Here is a 19,317-nt window from a genome sequence, read left to right as displayed (position 1 = left end):
TGAAGCCTTTAGAAGACTTCATTTTGCCCTCTAAACCATGGAGTTCCAGTCAAATTTCGTGAACAGTGATCTAGTATTGATGAGTGTCTGGAAATGATTTCTTGACGGAGCAGGAGATCCATTACAAGCGTGGGCCACAATTGGGGACGAACATGGTGGCACTAGGCAACGTATGTTGACGTCCATCCCCCATTAAAGCCGGGACTATCCCTAGCTGAATCCTCATTCCCATCAACTACCGGACTCGAATATTGATCGGTGTATTCTTCTCCCGGTTAAATCCCGCGGCCAATGCCCGACTCTCGGCTACATGTGGATAACAAATCCTTTGGATAAATGTTTCATATGAAGCATAGACGGAGTAAGAAGGGCCGATGATTTTGTCCAAAGTTAAAGCTGTGATGTGTATTGCGTACGATGAATGTTAAAGCGGCTCGCTTCGGTCCACTTTGAACGGACAGGTCCTGAAATATAAGCCGGTGTGGGGTGTTTGATTATTCGGCTCAGCTGGCCTTCTTTGATTTGATTATATACGGCCAAGCATGGGGAACGTGGTTGACAAAATGCTATCAGCTGTCAAGGCCCAGACACCGGCACTCGTAAGTAGGTCGTTGCATACGTATTAGGAAACTTGAAGCTTGAACGAGCCGAATGGGCCCATACCGATGAACAATCGAGAAATCATTCAATATAGGATTATATGAAGATTTGCGTTCACTCACACCCGGAAAGTGTTAGCCAGAGAACAAGCGCGGAGAACAACTTTAGGAACATCATCTTGCCAGCGCTGTCATTAGCAATCAGTGACATTTGAGTTGTATGCTAGCAAGTGCTGATACCAAACCTGTAACCATAGGCGAAAGCCAGATTACCAAGTCAAATAAAGCATGTACTTTCTTAGAATGTCTGAAGCTACCTAATTAAGTAAATGTCAAATAGCTATTGGGTGCTTTTCAAGGTAGATTCGGTCCTTCGTAACTTCGTAAGCTATCCATACAACTTCTTTGTTTCTCTTCAGGTAGTCATGGCACAGAACTCATTGACAGGCTCTAACCATTGGATAAGAGTCTCGAAATAGCTCTTAAAATATGATACGCTTCAATAATTATTACATAGGCCTTGCAGAAAAACGAAGGACTTACCACTTACTCCTCCCAATATTTAAAAAGTGGTTCAGTACCCCTTGCACTGAGTTAAACCACCGTTCTTATTAGCAATATTCGAGTGAAGTTAGTTGGGGCATCGGACAGAGGTCATGTTCATGCACGAAACTGCCACACAAAAGGACAAAAAGGCTACAGTGAAACCTGATGTGAGGTTTTGTTCTCTCCTTGTCATGATGATTCTTGACATGTTGGTCTATAAACCATTTTAAAACATAACTCGATACCCACATGCTTGTTAAGTCTTAGATGCCTAATCTAGGGCTGAAGGTAAATTCCCATTCTGGTAGGAGATTAACAGGAAAGCTTGTGACGCACGAGCCAGACCGGAAACATGAATATTAATGTGTCGCCAATTCATCAGATCACTTGGCGATGAATAGGGCCGGAGAAAGCCTGAGCTTGAGTATTGAGATGTTTGTGAGATACCGAGTTTATCGAAGTAGTGTCTTCGTAGTTTCAACTGAGAACCAAACTCTGCAGAATCCTTTCCCCCTTTTCACATAATCCCGAAATCCCAACTTCTATAATTGGTGACTCAATCATTGCTCCTGTTTCCAGGGTTATTCGCGTTTTTGTCACAAGGATAGGAAAGTTATTAAAGTGGCCATGCTGAGACAACATAGATAACTATTGCGTAGCCCAGAAGCACGCCAGGGACGGCAACAAGTTCTAAAACAAGCTGCAAGGATGTGTAAGAGAATGGCAGTTCTCAACTGGCGTATCTGAGGAGTTGCCGCTTAAGTCAAATATACCAGGTAATTTACTTTAACATCATTAGGTTAGGCTGGTGCCAGCCCGCTTGTAGCTGAATGCATGTTATAATGTTACCATAGGAAACATTTATCTTGAATGCCTGAGACATCGTTATTATTATTTAAGCATGGTTGTCTACGATCTTCCGCCTGGCCTGGGAGACAAAAACAGAGAATAATACATCTTTGAGTAGGTAGTACTTAGAGGATAGACAGTAAATCTGACGGAAGCCAATGGTGTATAAAACGACAAGCTGATACTTGCAAGACTGAGGACCCGAATGGCAAGGAAAAGCCACCTCGCAAGGCATATGTTCCCGGGGTATGAGTACCACCGAACAAATGCTTGAACATATGTGGCCCGTCTCAGATAACATCCGTGTTTGCTCTGTAATCCTGTGATTTCTTACCCAACCTTACAAGAAGATCACGTTTCATCCTTAACGCCCAGCTAAAGACATGATCTGGCCCAATTTTGGCACCGGATCTCCAATGTTTTCTCCTCTCTTTGACTATGTTACACGAGACGAAGGAGAAGTGAATATCTTTGGTGTATGATCATACCGTATTGTTCTTATGAACACTTTCTGCAATGTGATTCGATATTCAGAAATTGGATAAAAGACCTGTACTGGCTACCACTTTGCATTCTGATGTGTTGCTACATAGGTATGCCTTCATCCTCACGAAACTCCTCACCTACTGTATGAAAGTTGTCATACAGATATGACGATCCACGAAAGAACTCGACCCGATATGGAGGAGTCCCGAGTAGAAGCAAAGGAATACCATGACGATTGAAAAGTCTCTCAATCACGTCTTACTCATTCAAACTACTAGCCAACGTACTTTGCTCAATGATATTGGAGTTTGGATGAAAGCAAGCCGTAGCCAATAACATTATGGGAGTGGAGTCTTGTGGGGCCGTGCCAAAAGTGTCCCTTGACACTGTAAAACACTGTACACGACTCGTTCTTGTTGCCCCTGTCAATATGTGAGATCGGTTCGTGTTCACTTATTTTATGAGGAGGAAGGCGTTGCAGGTGGAAAACATCTTTCCCATCAAAAACTTTGGTCAGTCGTCTCCAATGGCGAAACCGCAATGGAATATATGACTCAGTGGAGAAGCTTTCCACGATGTATCCAAGTCACCGGCTAAATTTTTCTCCTCACACTTTCATCACCTCATCATCAACTTCCTCCCTTCAGGTATCATCACAACCGTAACTAACCCTGGTCAGTCACAAATTGTCTTTATTCCGATAAGTCAAACCTGATCAATTCAAACTCACCAAATTCAGTTACAATGTCTGCTTTGACGGAAATCTCGCTCCCAAGCTTTCAAAAGATTGCTTCGGGCAAAGTGCGCGACCTTTTCGAGCTGCCCGACAAGAACTCCCTTCTTTTCGTGGCCTCCGACCGTGTCTCTGCGTACGATGCTGTTCTCAAGAACCCAATTCCTGACAAGGGCAAGATTTTGACTCTCGTCTCGGCTCATTGGTTCCAAGTCTTAACAGAGCGCATTCCTGGCCTCCGCACCCATTTCATCAGTCTCGATATTCCCGAGGGCGTTACTCCTGAAGAGGCAAAGACCATCAAGAACCGTTCGATGATCGTGAAGAAGCTTTCTGTCATCAAGATCGAATCAATTGTGTACGGCTGCCCCGCCCCCTATCGCAGAAGAACCCCGCGAAACCTTCCCTTGAACTTGAAATAGCTCTTACGGTTCAGGCTCTACGGGGACACTTAAGCACTAACATTCTAACAGACGAGGTTACCTGACCGGCTCTGCTTTCAAGGAGTACAAGCAGAAGGGAACCGTTCATGGCATCACCGTCGAGCCTGGTATGGAAGAAGCCCAGAAGTTCAAGCAGCCTATTTGGACTCCAAGCACCAAGGCTGATGCTGGAGAGCACGACGAAAACATCCACCCCGATGACGCTTGGAAGGAGGTTGGTGACCGTGAGACTGCAGACCGCGTGAAGGAGCTTTCCCTCAAGATATACGAGGAGGCCGCAAAGTACGCCGAAGAGCGAGGCATTCTCTTGGCCGACACCAAGTTTGAATTTGCCAAGGATGGAGAGGGAAACATCTATCTCGTCGACGAGGTTCTGACCCCCGACTCTTCTCGATTCTGGCCAGCAGCCGGCTACATGCCTGGTCGCGACCAAGACAGCTTTGATAAACAATTCATCCGCAACTGGCTCACTAAGGAAGGACTCAAGGGCAAGGAGGGTGTGGAGCTACCCCAGGATATCGTTCAGGCTACAGCGGACCGCTACCGAGAGGCCTTCCTCATGTTGACTGGTAAGAAATTCGAGGACGCTGTTAGCCAGTAAGTGGTAGATACAGAAGTGTATCAAGATAAGCTATCAAATCATCATCACCTGATATGAGGTTTGATTTCTAGCTTGATATCAAAGCTTCACCCACGTACATTCCTACGTGTGATGGCTAACTGTTTTCTACCTCTATCTTTGAAATTTCTGACACTTGTTTGAATTTGCCAGTCATAAGTTTAATTAACCTTTTCCACGGCCATTCAGGCTAAGATATCGCCTTATGGATCCTGGAATTATTAGCATCGCCACGTGGTCATGAATGCAATTACCATCAACATACCTCCGGAGCCCCTCGGTGACAGTTCTTGAGTCTTGCGAATATACCATTCGGAACCATCCCGGCTCGGTAGAATGCTCTTCGCGAGGATGTAGAAAGACGCCCGCCTGGTGCAACCTCTTCGCGAGAGCAAATTCTTGATTCAGCTCTCCATCTAGCTCAGATGGAAGGTATGGGGATAGATCAACCCAGACAAAGAACCCTGCATTGCTGCCGGGTAAGTACTTGATACCCATGTCGCTGAGCTGGGATGTGATATGTCGATGGGCTTGGGCAAGCTTTAGCCTTGAAGAGTCGATGAAAGCTCGACACCACGGTCTATCCTCAAGCATGGCGCTTCCAATAGCTAAGCTCGCTCCAGACGGGTTGTTGAATCGCATGGCCGCTTCGATTGCCCGGAGGACTGGTTGGCTGCGAGTGATGATGGCACCGAGCCGAAGACCAGCCGCGCCGAAGTCTTTGCTAAGACCATAAGTGACATGAAGAAGTTCTGGATCTATAATTCCAGTCGGATCAATTGAAAGTATTGAGGCAAAGGGAACTGCAGGCTCATCTGTATTGAAAACGGAGCAGGCGTATATCTCATCGCTCAGGAGATGCAGTCTGTGTTTCTGGCAGAATCGCATTATACTGATGAGCGTTGACTTATGATAGCAGCGTCCTGAAAACTGTTAGGTCCTTGGGCGAGAAGAGCACAAATAGTTTCTTACCAAGGGGGTTATGTGGATTGACGATTAGTACCATCTTGACATTAATCCCGGCCTTCCGAGAGCGCAACAACGCCTCCTCGAACATCTCGACGATATCATCTTGGAACGCTTCTTCTATCTTATTGTTGGAGTATACGACTCTTACTTGAGACATGTTACCAAAATCAAGCTCGAACCGGCCATATACAGGCCTGCTGGTCAGTACACCATCACCAGGATCCGCGACTCCCCATGCGAGAATATCATGCATTGCAGTAGCAGCACCGACGCATCGAATCATATCAGGAGTTACAGGGATGTAAGGCTGGAGGTATTCATTAAGGTGGGCAGCTAATGCTTTTGGGAAGCGAGAACCCCCTGCATGGCTGCCTCGATAAAGGAAATCATCATGTGAAATGGTGACCTATTTGCGTGAGTTACGAGCTGCCCAGGTCTAAGGGTTTGATAAATGGGCTCATACATTCTTGTCTGTGAACTCCTTCAGATCTTTGGTAACCAAGGCCTAGTATGGTCAGCATTCTGAAGCTATGATTGAAAGGTGCTCGTACATGCTCAGCTGTGCCAAATGATATCAAACCATTTGGGTTATGATCTGCATCATAGTCCCCCCTCGGTGCGAACCTCCATGGCAGATCTAGTCCACCAACTGCCTCTGTGGCTCGTTGCGATAGGAAACCCATCTTTGCATCGGAGAAGTGGAGGTGAATCAACATTGCGAAGGCTTCGCTTGAGAGAGAATGTCTTTGGAATAGCGGGGCTGATGAGTCAGCTGTCTAAGATGAGATCTGCAATACTTGCTCAAACTGACTCTTGCTGGCCTTTGGTGGTATTGCACAATTAGATATTTGGTAGGTGACTGGAGGTTGTATATTGAAACGCGAAACTCTGAGATATTGGTTGTGAGATAAGGATATTTCTTGTATCATCCCCATTGGCAAACCGAGCCTAGGCATATTACATACATACTTCTAATAAGGAAATGCGGTATGAAGAAAGAACCTTGATGGGTACTTGAGCGGAGCTGATCCACGACCATGGACGCGTTCCACTTGCTATTGAGTGAAGTCGCACCGTTTAATATGAATTGATAGTGGGCTGGTCATTGAGAACGCTGAGTCCTCCCTTACGGAGCAAAAAACTTCTAACCCTGAACCGAGGTGCTGAAAATAATTAGGTAGTCTAATGGTCTACTAAGTCTATCTTAAATTTACCTAAGTCTTTTTGTCATTTAGTATAGAGGTCCTAAGTTTTCTTACCTCCCCTTGCCCCTATTGTATCGCTGACGTCAAGTGGGCATTGTGTGACGGGCCGGCCCGGGGCTGTCAGGTACAAAGGCCACCAGCCGAACGGCGGTAGCCACTGGCCCCTCTTATATCTAGCTCTCTTTTGAAATATTCAAGTTCCTAATCCAAGAAGAAGCCATCTCGACTAAATGCCAATCAATGGCGAAACCACCAGTTTTCGGTTGATTGCTGTTGTTGGTCATCGTCTCAGTCGCGTCCAGTTCTTTCGCGTGTCGCGCTTACCTACCTATGAGACACGTGCCACTTTTAACATGCGGCCAAACTCTAACTTCTTTCATCACGTCTCCATGGTATGACACTTCAATAGTGATGTTACAGCCACAAGACGTCATCGAAATCAGTGATGACGATGATGGCGATGCACCTCAGATCAAAGAAAGCGAATGGAAGAAGAAGCTGTTCGCGTCCCTGAATGCCATTCAGGCAGAACGTAAACTTATATCCTTCAGAAGCTATCAGGAGTTCGTCAATCCAGGCCTCAAAATTGGGGGACAACAAACTATACCGCTACCTCTAACAGATCACTATGCCGAAGTCATCAAAGGGCTGAGCTACGCGGTTCAAGAGACTGATAGTAAGGCCCAGAATATCTGGGAGCTTGACCGTGCACAATTCGACTTGATCAATCCGGCCTGGACATCATGTCTGGACAGGATAACACAGGAAACCACCAAGGAACTTGGTATAGAAAATGCCTTGCTGAGTCTGAAGAAGCTGACACTTCAGGGACCGGGACCTGTAGCCAAGCATGACCAAAGCCTAGAGCAATCTGATTTCATCGTCGGCCACCTTTCCGTTTGCCTGCCATCTGAGCATCAGGGTGGAGACATTCATGTATCTCTTGGTGGAAGAGGGAAAACTGTATCTACCGCGCCTTCATCAGCTTTCGACCTTTCTGCCATTGGTTGGGTTTCTCCTGCCAATAGCCTGGCCACCGAACTGGTCTCCGGATATCGGCTCACTATATCATACATACTACATCGGTTCAACGATGGGCAACGCATTGTCCCTTCATCATATGTGGGGAGTGGCCGTGTGGAAGAAGTTCTTCAGATGTGGCAGCACCAACATTCTGGTACCAAAAGGATGCTGTATAAATTGGACGACGAGAACGGCACGGGGGTTTTATCACTCCAAGAAGCAAGAGACCGGGACAAAGCAGTCTGTGAAGCCTTATCCGCGGCTTGTTCAGAAGCCGGGCTCTATATGTTGTTCGCTGAAATCACACATGAGGTAACCGATAATCTTACTAGCAAAACTGTGGAGAGTTCCATTGACGGAGTCTATACGCCTGAAGGTCATTTATTGACAGAGAACAAAGAGCTCGACGCAGAAAATGAGGTATTAGGCTTTGATGTGGATCGACAATGGGACCTTGATCCTGCCAGTGATGAAGATGAGGGCATGAGTAATGAATATCTCATGGAAGAACACACAATGACTCGCCGTTGGCACGACCATGCAGTTCTTCTGATACCTAAGGAAGGATTGCTGGACCTGATGAGACCAGGTGGTCAAAACACTTCTCGGCGGTCAGCACGACTTACTCGAGATCAAGAGACCCATCATCCAGGCATGGCACCTGTTGTGGCGATGGTTGTCGACGACTTAGAGAAGAATCCTGGGGGTACAATCAAGGTGGCAGAAAACATAATCGACAAGCTTTGCGACTCTGGGAATGACACGCAAGTGCTATGCACATGCATCAACCCCATCGTGAACTGGAGCCTAAGGTCTGGATACATGCCACTATATAGATCAGCTTTACGAAAAAACCCTATAACTGCAGTGCATGTACTTACAGAGTATCTTGCAAAGAAGTACCAAGGCTCAGAAGAATCTATCGATTGGAAAGAATGGTACGTTTCTTGCGTACAAAGTCACGTATTACCCTAACCTCAATACAGGCTTGACGATACTACAAAGAAGCCCATTGGGCAATTTGGAATATTATATCGCGACTTTTCGCGTACTATCCTGGCCATCAGTCAAGCTGTATGGAAATCTTTTGATGCTTGGGCAGAGACAATAATGGATGAGAAGCTAAACCCGGAGCTCAATTGGGAGTATACCGATCTGGAAACGATCCTCGACTTAATCCGGCTCCGTTGCGATAATGCTCACTGGATTGTCAACAGGTTTGTCTATCTAGTTTTGCCGACCATTATTTCAGTCAAGTTGATGCTCATACGACGTTTTTAGGCTGCTTCCCAAAGTTGCGTCTGGTCACCACAACCAGAACCATAGCGCACTTTTGGTCCAACGTCTGTTCAACATTTACCAGTTCAGAAGCGAACCACAATTCATGCATGCAAAGGAAATGTTCAAAAGCATTATAAATCACAGCGATGGTAAACTCAACTTCTCGCCTGATAGGCTTGAGCCTACGGAAGAAGCTTGGTTGGTGCAGACTCCCAGGCATGACTTGATCTGCGGCCCTTTTGTTCGGCTCATTACTGAGTGCCACATTATTGGGGCATTTGTAGAAGCTTCTCGAGTACTTGAAGAAACATTTTCGGACTTTGCCGCAGAAAAAGCGAAATGGATTCTTGTCAAAGATCCATTCGGTGTTATCTTCTGCTTGATCACCCCCTTCATTCGATTGTCCGCAGAGGGCCTGTTGAGGAAGACACCAGTTTTGTTGGAAGTTCTTGAGCTTCTTGTGCGCAAAATCATCCGACTTGACTTGCCCAGGCAATCTCATGCTGTTGGCGGACTGGTTTTCCGAGAGCGAGGCTGTGGGTTTTGTGAGGATTGTGCTGAACTGGATCGATTCTTGACTTCGCCTCGGGATACTATCTGGGAGTTCAACGCACCAAAGAATCGAAGATTGCATATCGAGCATGCTATTGGGGTAGAAAAGTCGCTTCAAGTTACAAGAGTATTGGATCAGACTACCGGCACGTTTGGGAAACTCAGGGTGACCAAGACAGCAGCCCAAGCCCAACCTGACTTGCGAAGCTGGGTTTCCAACTACAGAGGCTTGGAGAAGGTTCTTCAACCTCTCCAGGGAGAGTTCATGAAGAAGGCACTTGGTGAGGAACGATACCGCGAAATCATCTTGCTGAAGGGAGTAACTCCATACGGGCCGCCACTGAATTCAGCTAGAGTGAGAAGGCCACCCACTGAAGATGGATCACAGCCTGATAAACGACTTTGCACCTCCGAGATGGATGCCATAGATCAGGGTTTGCCGCACAATCAAACAGCAAGTCAAACAGAAACGGGCAATGTTTAGCTCTGCGAACAAACTCAGTCTCTTATTATAATTCGTTCGCTACGTTTAATACTACCAACGGAAGGGTCTCTGCATTCATCCGTGGCCTGTGGCAGCTGTTATCCAACGTTGCACACGCCACTGCAGGGACAGTGCAACAGCTACTTCCAACGGGCAGGCATTTGAAGTCAAACTTGTCATTTTCTTGACAAAATAAGCCGACTCGTCGCAACTCCACATCCTCCCAATGTTGCCAGTACGTCAACAAATAGCCCAAGCCTTCGGTCGAACTGGCGAGTTAAGCCACACAATGACCGACTATTCAGATGAGGGATCTGAAAGTTCCTCAGGTAATGAATATACCGAGAGTACTCACGCGTTGTCTCGCACGCTCGACTCAATCCGATCAACGGGCGAAATCAGTACCTTCAATGTCTACAGCCAATATGCGAATCCAGGTCTTGTAATTGAAGGGGATCGCCTTATCTCCCTACCACTAAAAGAAGATTATGCGCAAGCCATACAGAGCATTTGCCAACAGGCGCCTTTTGGCCACCGCAACAAGACGGTTGTCGGGACTTCGGTACGCAATACATGGGAGCTCGATGCCTCGAAATCCAATCTCATGAACAAGAACTGGTCCGAGGACTTTGACTCAAGGATACTACGCAATACGGCCAGAGGACTCGGTCTATTCCAACCACGAGCCGACCCTCACAAACTACTTCTCTACGAATCCGGATCGTTCTTCAAACCCCATAAAGATTCAGAAAAGAAACAAGGCATGATCGGAACTCTTGTTGTCTGTCTTCCGTCGCAACATGAGGGCGGTGACGTTTGCTTGTCTTTTGGATCTCAAAAACGACGTCTTTCAACGGCCGAAAACTCCGAGTTTGACCTCATAGCCATGTCCTGGTATTCAGATGTGACGCATGAAGTCGAGCGACAAACATCTGGATACCGACTCGTCCTCACCTACAAACTCTTTGCAACAGGGGAAGATGAGCTATCGGCCTCCACCGTCTTCCAGCAAACCAAGGATCTCAAATCCATGCTGGCCAAGTTTCGGACTGACTTCCCCAAAGTCGGTAGACTTCTGTACCCCCTAGACCACCTTTACACAGAGTCAAGCTTGTGCTTGAGAAATCTTAAAGGTCGCGATCGATCCGTTGGGCGTTGTTTGAACGAGATCTGTTCAGAAGCTGGCTTCTACTTCATGTTGGGACACACAACGCATTTCAAAGCCGAGAGAGATGACTGTTATGGCGGCGAGGACGAAGATCACACTACTCTCAGGACTCTGTACAATCTGAACGGTGATCAAGTTTCTTCAGAACTCGTTCTCGGCCTTGATGATTTCTTGGACTACGATATTGAGAGGGAAGCCCCTGATAGCGAGGATGAAGGGGGGGGTACACTGGTAACGAGGAAGCGCCGCTCGTGTTTCATTATCACAAGACGGTAGCTTATCTTATGCCAAAGGTATACCTATACCAGTTATGCTCGAACAAGCTCTCTTACAGAGAGTCTCGTACTAGAAAAGAGGATTATTTCCTGACAGAAATGGTGTACCAGGATCTTTTAAAACCCCGAGATGATCCATACTCAAGACAAGTTGCTACGGCTTTCATGGAGAACGCTTTGAGTTTCTACAGACAATTCTGGCCAGATGGAGGAGTCCCAAGCCTCATCTCCAAGTGTGCTTTGGAGCTCGAGAATATGAAGATTTTTCTGGAATGTTTCAGAAGAAATTTCCGATCTTATGGAAAGGACATTAGCTGAGCGCTGGTAAATCATCTGAGAAAGCACTTCGATGGCAAAGAACAAGCGAACGATTGGAATTATTGGTAGGTCGAACTGATTACGGCTTTGCCATGAAAGTCACGATGTTGACACAAGCATGACAGGTTCCAAGAACTCACCAAAGACACTATTTCAGCTGAAGCATTCGATACCCTTTGTGCTTCATTCAAGTCATTCGCAAAGCACCCCCCTCTATTTGAGAGTTTCGAGGTTTGGGCAGATCCCATTTGCCAAGAAAAGATACAATCTCAGTCTTCATGGAAACATAACCACAGAGAATTCATCCTCAACACTCTCAAAAAGCGCAGTGAAGATGAAGAATGGATACTTCAGACGTAAGTTGGTCAGAGATGTTACTTGACATAAGAGGAGTAAATCACTAACACTGTTAGCTTTCTTCGGAAAATCGTACCGAGAGCCGAAAGATACCCTTTGTTGTGTCTTCTAAAGCACATGTCATCTGAGAGGACTGGTTCATTCAAGAAATCCCCTGAGCTCTACAAGTCCACCCTCGAGCATGCTGGACAACAACTGTACCTCCCAATGGAAGAGCTCAGATCTGGTCTGTTTACGGGCAGGTGGTCTCAAGGTAGTGAGCTCGTCGAACAGCTGAAAGAAGCCAATATCAATTGTGCGGGACAAGAAGCTTTGCGGATATTGGAGTGGAACTGCAAAACTTTGAATGAGAACAAGGAGGTCTGGCTCCCATTCGAAAACTATGGTATATATGACAAGTTTCTTGAACCTCTTCTTAAGATTCTGGAGGCAAATAAGGCGCCTCCAATTCCAGCAGTGCAGGATTTCCTGGAAATCGCGCACACCTGCATCAACTTGAGTATCATCTAGGAGATCCGATGTACTCACTCAAGAAAATGGAGGCTGATTCGAAGGTCCAGCTGACGGTTACAAAGTTGGGGACAAATTTCGACAAGAAATTGCGTGACTGGCAAAAACGCTTTCGAGAAGTGGAGAGCCAGCTCCGTGGGTTGAGAGGTGACTACTTGAGAGGTTTTCTGGGTGATGAGAAGTATAAAGAGCTGGTCCTATTAGAAAAGCATGGACAGGAAGACCTGCGAAAAACTTTGGCGAGCAAGAGACCACCAGAAGACGACGGTGATGCACCGCTAAATGCGAAGCGCTCGCGTGCAGAGTGAATAGAGATCGGCTAGCAATTATCATTCTTTATATGAGTCTATGTAAAAATAATATCCAGATCTACCCAACTCCAGCTATGCCACCGTTATCATGCCCGCGTAAACTCCAAACAAAATCATATAGGATATCATGAATCATGCTTGCAAGGCCTCGAGGCCGACAGTGAAATCTTCTATCTCCATCCCTCTAAATCCTTCCTCAACGACCCAAGCTCGACTCTTTTCAGGGGTGAAAAGAGTCTCGCAGGATCGTCCAACAACCAAGAGACCTGGAGGTCGGCTGCCCTCTGTCTCAATAGCCTCGGCAACATGCTCAAGTGTAGTTCTAATAACTCGCTGGTCGGGACAACTGGCACGCTCAATGACAGCGCACGGGGTGTTGCGGGGCCAGAGTACTCGCTTGCTCTCACCTGTTACGGGCGAGACTTGAGTAGGTTCTGGTGGAGGAGGGGGCTGTGCTGACGCAGCTTCTTCATTAGCCGGAGCAAGAGGCTCAAGCTCGATGTGAGTGGTGAGCTCACGAATGAGGCCGTTGATCCGGTGAAGGGCCATGAGGAAGACCACAGTACGACTGGGCACGAACTCTGGTGGTGAAGGAGCCTTACCCTTCTTGCCCGTGCCAGTGCAAATGAGGATCTGGTCAGCAACATCACGTTGCGTAGGAGGAATGGCAGCGAAAAGAGGAGCACTCAAAGCACTCGTCACACCTGGGAGAACCGATACTCTGTCTCCAAAGCCATGTTGACGGAAGTAGGCAACCTCTTCACCACCACGTCCATATACATATGGATCTCCCTGCTTGAGGCGCAAGACAGTCTTGCCCTCTTGAACTCCAGCGAGAGCCATCTCAAGAAGCTCTTCTTGAGCGCGATCTGCGTTACCGGGGAACTTACGGGCGATCTGAACAGGAGTGCGGCGGGGGATAAGGTCAAGGACACCAGAAGGCACCAGCTTATCGGCGAGAATAAGATCAGCGGTCTTGATAGCCTTATGAGTAGCCTGGGTAAGAAGATCCGGGTGACCAGGCCCGCTACCCGCCAGGATAATGGCACCAACACGCTTCTCTGGTGTACCGGGATCACGCTTGATATCGGGACCATTACCAGGGTATGACTTGAGAACCGTCTCAACATCATTGTCGGTAATAGCAGCGAGGCGCTTGAGGGGCCAGTATTCGCAAACCTGACTCAACCAGCGCACCCTTCGGTTCTTCGCATCCTCCTCAGTAATCAAACGATTGAATTGAGCGTTTTGGTCGTACGAATCATCGAGAGAGGCGGGGTCGTCCTGAGCGCCTAGGGAATCTTCATCATGGATGCGGCGGCGTACGTCTCCGAGGCGTGTGCAGGCAGCGCCTAGGTTGACAGGGAGAGAAGCGGCAATATCACGACGAATTCTCGAGGCAAGCTTACAGCCACGACCATTTGTAGTGACGCCGATCTGGAGCGGGCCGTCGGTATGTGTCGAGAGGAGAGAGAATGTGCAGAGTTGAGGAGCGTCAACGACGTTTACGGGAATGCGGTTTCGTTTACAGAGGGAAGAAATGTGAAGGCCTGGTGCACTTGTTAGTAATGGTCGTTATCGTTTAGAGCAAGACATACTTTGAGGGTCTCGTGGTCCTGATGTGACAAAGACAGCATCTACTACACCATCCACTTCCTCACGGCCGAGTCTTAGCAAATCGGCGTCTTCGAATTGCTTCTTGTGCCATTGGACACTGCCATCGTCGATTTTCTTCTGGAGAGCATAGTGAAGCTCAGAGCCATCGGGGGCAATAAGAATTGGTTTTGCGCCAGAGCTTAGAGACTGGGCACATCGAGTCGCAGCGAGCGGGTTTGTGCCGATAACGAGATGAGTGTTGCCTCTGCAGTTCAGAGCTGCAAGAAGCGATGATGGTATTATTGTTGTCATATCGAGTAATTGATCTGCTTATACAGAAAAGAAAGAAATACTTCACCTCAACAAAACGCAGCAAATATCGCGACTGCGAGACTCGGTCGGCTTATAAGAGAGCTCTCATGGACTAGACCCTGAACCCCTGCTCGTCCCTCATGAGCCGATAGAAAAAAAAGTAACCCCATTGCCCCTCCCCTCCATAGACTCCAAATCAAGCTCGTGTCATTGGCTCAAACTCACGCCATACCTGTAATCGGCCTGTCGGCGGGCACCAAAGACACGGTTGATAACGCAATCACCGACTTCCGCGGGCCGCAACCGGAGATGTCAGAATTGCGATAAAGCACGTTATTTTGAATGTGGGAGCGATAAGATGATCTGATCCGAAGTATGGAATTCCGTGGTTTTGGTTCTTGGGCGGAGATGCAAATTTCAAGAAAACCATTCGATATCAAAACACGTGATAACGGAATGGTCATGATATGGACTTCGCCTATGTATTAGTGGTTCAATCCGTGTCATGATGAGGAACTGACAAGGGGTTGTATTGAAGAGTCATTTGTCAGGAGCAGACGAAAAGATGATTTGTTCTCTTTCATGACGCAACGTTATTAAGACTCACGCCAGAATATACCATCATGATATCGCAGCATAACTGTCACGGAGTACAAAAACACAAAAAAGAAAGCCTCGCACTCGCAATCGAATTTATAGGAACAGCCCGATGCGGGGGTCGAACCCGCAACCTTGAGATCGCGTACTCGTAAGAGTCTCACGCTCTACCGATTGAGCTAACCGGGCGTGGCTCTTATTGTTGAAGCTCAGGCTCTGGAATGGCGTCCAAGAAGTTGACGAGTTAGCTGAGTGACTTGAATGAGGCTCATCATGCTGTTAGGGATTGCTTCACGACAGTTGGGTATGGTTCCAAGGCTTCAGGGAAGTATATTGCATAAAATCGTTACATTGTTTTGGTGTTGAGATCTATCATCATGCCCAAATGCCCTCATCATGACTGCCTGGTCTCGAACCAGCGTTGTTACATCTATTTTACATATAATACATCCACCTATTATCGACCTCTTCTGTCAGAGTCGTCTTGCAATTCAGCCTCTACTTCTTCATCCATTTGCTTGGAAATTATTCTCTCTTCCTCTTCTTCCGCCTCGAGAATCTCCTGGATAAGACGGGTCCTCTTGTCCATCTTGTTCTTTCCACGACGCTCACGAGGGGCGTTCTTCTCGTTGGCACTGATACCGCCAGGTCCCATGACAATCTCGACCTTTCTAGGCTTCTTGCCTTGCCCAGCTCGTTTGCCGCCATCGTCGGGTCCCTTGCCAGCGCGAGCGTTGCGTGGAACTCGCGTCTTGGCTCCAAGAGCCCAAAGGTCGCCCCATCGTGACTTGCGAGCATCGTGGTATGCGAGTTTGCTCTGACTCTTGGTGACGGTCCATCTCTCAAGCTTGCCTTCTGGTGTGCAGAAGTCAAGGGTAACATGACCCTTCTTCTTCAAGGGAGGCATGATAGATCGTGGCAGGCTCTGCATATCGGGCTTTTCGTCGGAGTGCTCGTATCCTTCAAAGGCCCGGTTTGCCGCCTCTTTGCCACTTATAGACCGCTCCTTAGCAACACCACGTCTAAAGGCAACATAACTAAACTCGACGTCGCCCTGGTTTCTCGTGCTGTTTCCAAGCATTCGAGTATAGAACGCAGGACGTACGAATCTCTGACTAAAATGGCAGAAATCCTTGCGACCTTTGCTCTTACCAGGCGTCTGATACATTGGGCATAGTCCCTGGTTGGTGCAGGGAGCTACGACATATCCGAGCTCCTTTTCGCGTTGATAAGCAGGGTTGAAGTCCTCGCTATCAAGCTCTGGTTCTCCGGATTGAGGCAGAAGGAACTGTCTGAGAACGGTGTCTCGAACATGAGCAACAGCCTCAAATCCTCGAGGATGAGCTTTCTCCAGGACAATCAAAACACCACCATCTTTGTTCAGTAAGGTCCAGAGTTTGTTGAGGACTGCTTGTCGGTAGTGGTCCTGTTCTTCCTTCAGAAAGAGATGGGAGGCGATAATAACATCGTAGCTCTTGCGAGGCTGAGGCTTGCTACCCGCATCTAGATGCTCACCCTTCATCTCTCCTGAGTGTTCATAGTCGGGAAGCCGAGGGAGAAAAGTGGTGTTCTCTAGGAAGGTCTTGGTGCGGTGTCGTAAACGATCAGAGCCAATAATGACTGTACGCTTGCCTGGGGGATCATCTCCCTTGACTTCACCCTTTTCCTTCAGCAGATCCCATTCTGCTTGTACGATCTCGTCCCAGGCAATCAAGCCTGCGCCACCAGATCCTGCATCAAGAACGCTCATACCACTGCCATCTTTGAGCTTGGACTGAAGCCACTTGCTTCCAACTCGCTTGCGAACCTCTTTGAGGGTAGCCATCACTGAAGCATAGGCTGGTGGCATGAAGCCTGCAAGGAAAGCATCGCCTTCAATCTCGGTCATGTGTCGCTGATCTGCTGGAAGGCCAACGCCAAACATATTTCCATTCCTCTTAGCTTCGGGTGTCGCAGGAGACAGAGGAAGACCTGGACCGCCGAATGCAGTTTCAGCGGCACTCTTGACGTGATCGATATGAGTTCGTTGTAGAAGATCACGAATCGGCATAACCATTTCGTCCTGTGGCAAGAGAATTTCAATAGGGCTTCCCCAGAAGCGACCCTCGAGAGTCAAGGGGTGAAATCGCGCCTCCTCGCCACTGAGCCGCTCGGTACGCTCATATTCCTCAGGCCAAGTCGCTTCTGTATCTTCCTCCAACTGTTCCATTTCTAGCTCTTCCTGGGCCGCCGCTTCATCTTCAGCTTCTTGTTGCTTCTGCTGTGCGACCTTGAAGTCCTCTGAAAGCTTCTGTAGTGCATCATATTCTCGTTGGCTTCGGGCAACTAAATCGACATAACCTGGCGCCATTTGGTCGATTGCGCGGTCCTCTAAGTCGGTTTCCGGAGTTGCCTCATTTATCTCCTCAACACTCTCATTCAGAGGAATCTCGTAGGTAATCTCTTCAAATTCGCCACCCTCGAGCTGTCTCAATAGAATACCCTCGTTGTCTGGTCGTGGGGGTTGTGGCCCCATGTCTGCATGCTCTGGGATACCAACATCTTCAGGTCTCGTCTCACGCAGCGGCGCACCATATAATCGTTCGTATACCGCATATTCTTCGTCATTAAGGTATCCTTTTGGTAAAGTATCTCGAAATCTCTGCTTAGCGTCTCGAACAATTTGCTCAATTTCCTCTGGGGATGCCTGTCCCGTTGTTTGTGTGTCTTGTCGCAAACATCTGGACGTCGAAAATGCCTGTGTAATTGCAGCGTTCCTATTGGGCTGCAAGTAACGGGAGGAAGAAATATGCTGTTGGCGAAGTAAAGGAGTGGAAGAATAAAACCGTGAAGATACTGTTAATAAAGAAGTATTACACCTCGGACAAGCATTTCGAATTCTTCTGGCCGACAACATTTTCCGTACTTTACAAATTTGAGGTATAGAGTTAAAGTTTTAGAGATTCATTAGAGCTTTTTTGCCTGGACGCGTGATCACGTGACATTAAGTGGCAACTGTCTTTTGTTATGTCTTCAGCTAAATGGCCATTCTGCAATGAAAAATGGAGAGTCAAGATCATGTAAACGAGTCGAATGATTCTAGAACTGAATAGTAAGTTCGCCTGAAAAGATTGAATAATCATGCCCACGTAGAGTCCTATACCGATAAACGCCATGCCCAAAGTTTCTCTTAATCACCACCAAGATCTGCCAACGTCTTGAAGGAGGAGCGTGGAGGCGCTCTGGCACCACCGGCGCTCTGCGAACCACCAGCGTTTCTTGGTGCTGGTTTACGATGAAGGTTGAAAACGCTCTTCTCCGCTGACTTGTACGGGTCAAACTGCCATCCAATTAGCAACTGCAGTAATTCACATCCATGGACCGCATGCTGGTCACTTACCGTGAAAAGAGAAACAAAGTAGAGTCCAAAGAACGCTATTAAAGCATCGAACAAGCCTTTCAAGTTCCACTGCTTAGACAATGGGGCAGATCGTGACTCGCCACCGAGCGTTCGCCCGGGAGTCTTGAAAACATCGCCAGTAGCTGGTCCGCCAAGCTTAACCGCATTATTGATAGCCGCCGTAAGAGCGGGAGGGTTGGCGCCCTTGATAGTCTCGATGCAGGTGCCGTTGTGGAAGATCTTGAAGGTTGGCATGGCGGAAACACCTTGGGCTCGAGCGATTCCGGACTGGTTATCGACGTTGACCTTTGCAAAGGCAACCTTCTTTGGGCGCGAGTGCTCTTTGGCGAGGGCTTCAAACGTGGGCGCAATCATCTTGCAGGGACCACACCAGTCGGCGTAGACTAAGTACTAAGTGTTAGTGATCATATAGATATGCGCGGAATGTTCAAACGTACAATCTGCGATCACCACATTTGTGCCCGAGAGGAGACTACTCCATTCGGACTCGGAAGCAATGTTAATAGGGCCGCTCATGGTTGCGATTTCGTTATTGTTGAGCCAGTTTGCTTGTCGTGAAAGGCCACATTTGTCGCATCCTGTTAGCTATGATGCTGACGAAGCGCGATCGAGCCTCGAACGATCTATGTTTGGCAGGCGGTGACAAAGGCGGGGAGATTCTGCCGGACATTCGGCCCCACCATT

General features: G+C 47.8%; 7 protein-coding genes and 1 non-coding gene across 8 annotated transcripts; 3 read left to right on the top strand and 5 right to left on the bottom strand.

Annotated features, from left to right (window-relative positions):
• Positions 1 to 3,224: 3,224 nt before the first annotated feature.
• BKA55DRAFT_591408 (uncharacterized protein) lies at positions 3,225 to 4,257 on the top strand (the record flags this gene model as incomplete). Its single annotated transcript, XM_046195239.1, has 2 exons — positions 3,225 to 3,571; positions 3,687 to 4,257. 2 exons carry the CDS (start codon positions 3,225 to 3,227, stop codon positions 4,255 to 4,257), a joined length of 918 nt encoding a protein of 305 aa, XP_046053115.1.
• Positions 4,258 to 4,465: 208 nt separating this feature from the next.
• BKA55DRAFT_591407 (pyridoxal phosphate-dependent transferase) lies at positions 4,466 to 5,960 on the bottom strand (the record flags this gene model as incomplete). The annotated part of the gene is made up of 5 exons (XM_046195238.1): positions 4,466 to 4,487; positions 4,541 to 5,198; positions 5,248 to 5,650; positions 5,708 to 5,749; positions 5,796 to 5,960. 5 exons carry the CDS (start codon positions 5,958 to 5,960, stop codon positions 4,466 to 4,468), a joined length of 1,290 nt encoding a protein of 429 aa, XP_046053114.1.
• Positions 5,961 to 6,860: 900 nt separating this feature from the next.
• On the top strand, positions 6,861 to 9,789 carry BKA55DRAFT_686814 (uncharacterized protein; the record flags this gene model as incomplete). The annotated part of the gene is made up of 3 exons (XM_046198985.1): positions 6,861 to 8,410; positions 8,459 to 8,689; positions 8,754 to 9,789. The coding sequence occupies 3 exons, from the start codon at positions 6,861 to 6,863 to the stop codon at positions 9,787 to 9,789; spliced, it is 2,817 nt and encodes a 938-aa protein (XP_046053113.1).
• A 289-nt stretch (positions 9,790 to 10,078) lies between these two features.
• BKA55DRAFT_536244 (uncharacterized protein) lies at positions 10,079 to 12,417 on the top strand (the record flags this gene model as incomplete). Its single annotated transcript, XM_046189800.1, has 4 exons — positions 10,079 to 11,180; positions 11,330 to 11,465; positions 11,676 to 11,906; positions 11,964 to 12,417. The coding sequence occupies 4 exons, from the start codon at positions 10,079 to 10,081 to the stop codon at positions 12,415 to 12,417; spliced, it is 1,923 nt and encodes a 640-aa protein (XP_046053112.1).
• Positions 12,418 to 12,860: 443 nt separating this feature from the next.
• On the bottom strand, positions 12,861 to 14,636 carry BKA55DRAFT_503706 (tetrapyrrole methylase; the record flags this gene model as incomplete). The annotated part of the gene is made up of 2 exons (XM_046187032.1): positions 12,861 to 14,278; positions 14,327 to 14,636. 2 exons carry the CDS (start codon positions 14,634 to 14,636, stop codon positions 12,861 to 12,863), a joined length of 1,728 nt encoding a protein of 575 aa, XP_046053111.1.
• Positions 14,637 to 15,339: 703 nt separating this feature from the next.
• On the bottom strand, positions 15,340 to 15,422 carry BKA55DRAFT_t74. Its single transcript has one exon. It is a non-coding gene; the product is annotated as a tRNA-Lys (tRNA).
• A 128-nt stretch (positions 15,423 to 15,550) lies between these two features.
• Positions 15,551 to 18,152, bottom strand: BKA55DRAFT_560744 (mitochondrial small ribosomal subunit Rsm22-domain-containing protein). Its single transcript, XM_046192114.1, has one exon. The coding sequence runs from the start codon at positions 18,127 to 18,129 to the stop codon at positions 15,691 to 15,693; it is 2,439 nt and encodes an 812-aa protein (XP_046053110.1). The 5' UTR covers positions 18,130 to 18,152; the 3' UTR covers positions 15,551 to 15,690.
• A 41-nt stretch (positions 18,153 to 18,193) lies between these two features.
• On the bottom strand, positions 18,194 to 19,212 carry BKA55DRAFT_560742 (thioredoxin). Its single transcript, XM_046192113.1, has 3 exons — positions 19,071 to 19,212; positions 18,613 to 19,016; positions 18,194 to 18,552 (listed from the first exon to the last, which is right to left on the bottom strand). Exons 1-3 carry the CDS (start codon positions 19,147 to 19,149, stop codon positions 18,403 to 18,405), a joined length of 633 nt encoding a protein of 210 aa, XP_046053109.1. The 5' UTR covers positions 19,150 to 19,212; the 3' UTR covers positions 18,194 to 18,402.
• Between the last annotated feature and the right edge of the window lie 105 nt (positions 19,213 to 19,317).

This window comes from Fusarium redolens (assembly GCF_020744475.1).
Source record: "Fusarium redolens strain MPI-CAGE-AT-0023 chromosome Unknown BKA55scaffold_4, whole genome shotgun sequence".
Taxonomy (NCBI): domain Eukaryota; kingdom Fungi; phylum Ascomycota; class Sordariomycetes; order Hypocreales; family Nectriaceae; genus Fusarium; species Fusarium redolens.
The sequence above is the reverse complement of the archived record's forward strand: the minus strand, read 5'-3'. Positions and strand labels throughout refer to the sequence as shown.

Excerpts from the sequence above, each read along its gene's own strand:
- BKA55DRAFT_560744 (XM_046192114.1), bottom strand. The coding sequence starts at position 18,129 with ATGTTGTCGGCCAGAAGAATTCGAAATGCTTGTCCGAGGTGTAATACT.
- BKA55DRAFT_560742 (XM_046192113.1), bottom strand. The coding sequence starts at position 19,149 with ATGAGCGGCCCTATTAACATTGCTTCCGAGTCCGAATGGAGTAGTCTC. Across the intron at positions 19,017-19,070 it reads AAATGTGGTGATCGCAGATT|TCTACGCCGACTGGTGTGGT; the intron begins GTACGTTTGAAC and ends CTTAGTACTTAG. Across the intron at positions 18,553-18,612 it reads ACTTTGTTTCTCTTTTCACG|TTTGACCCGTACAAGTCAGC; the intron begins GTAAGTGACCAG and ends ATTGGATGGCAG.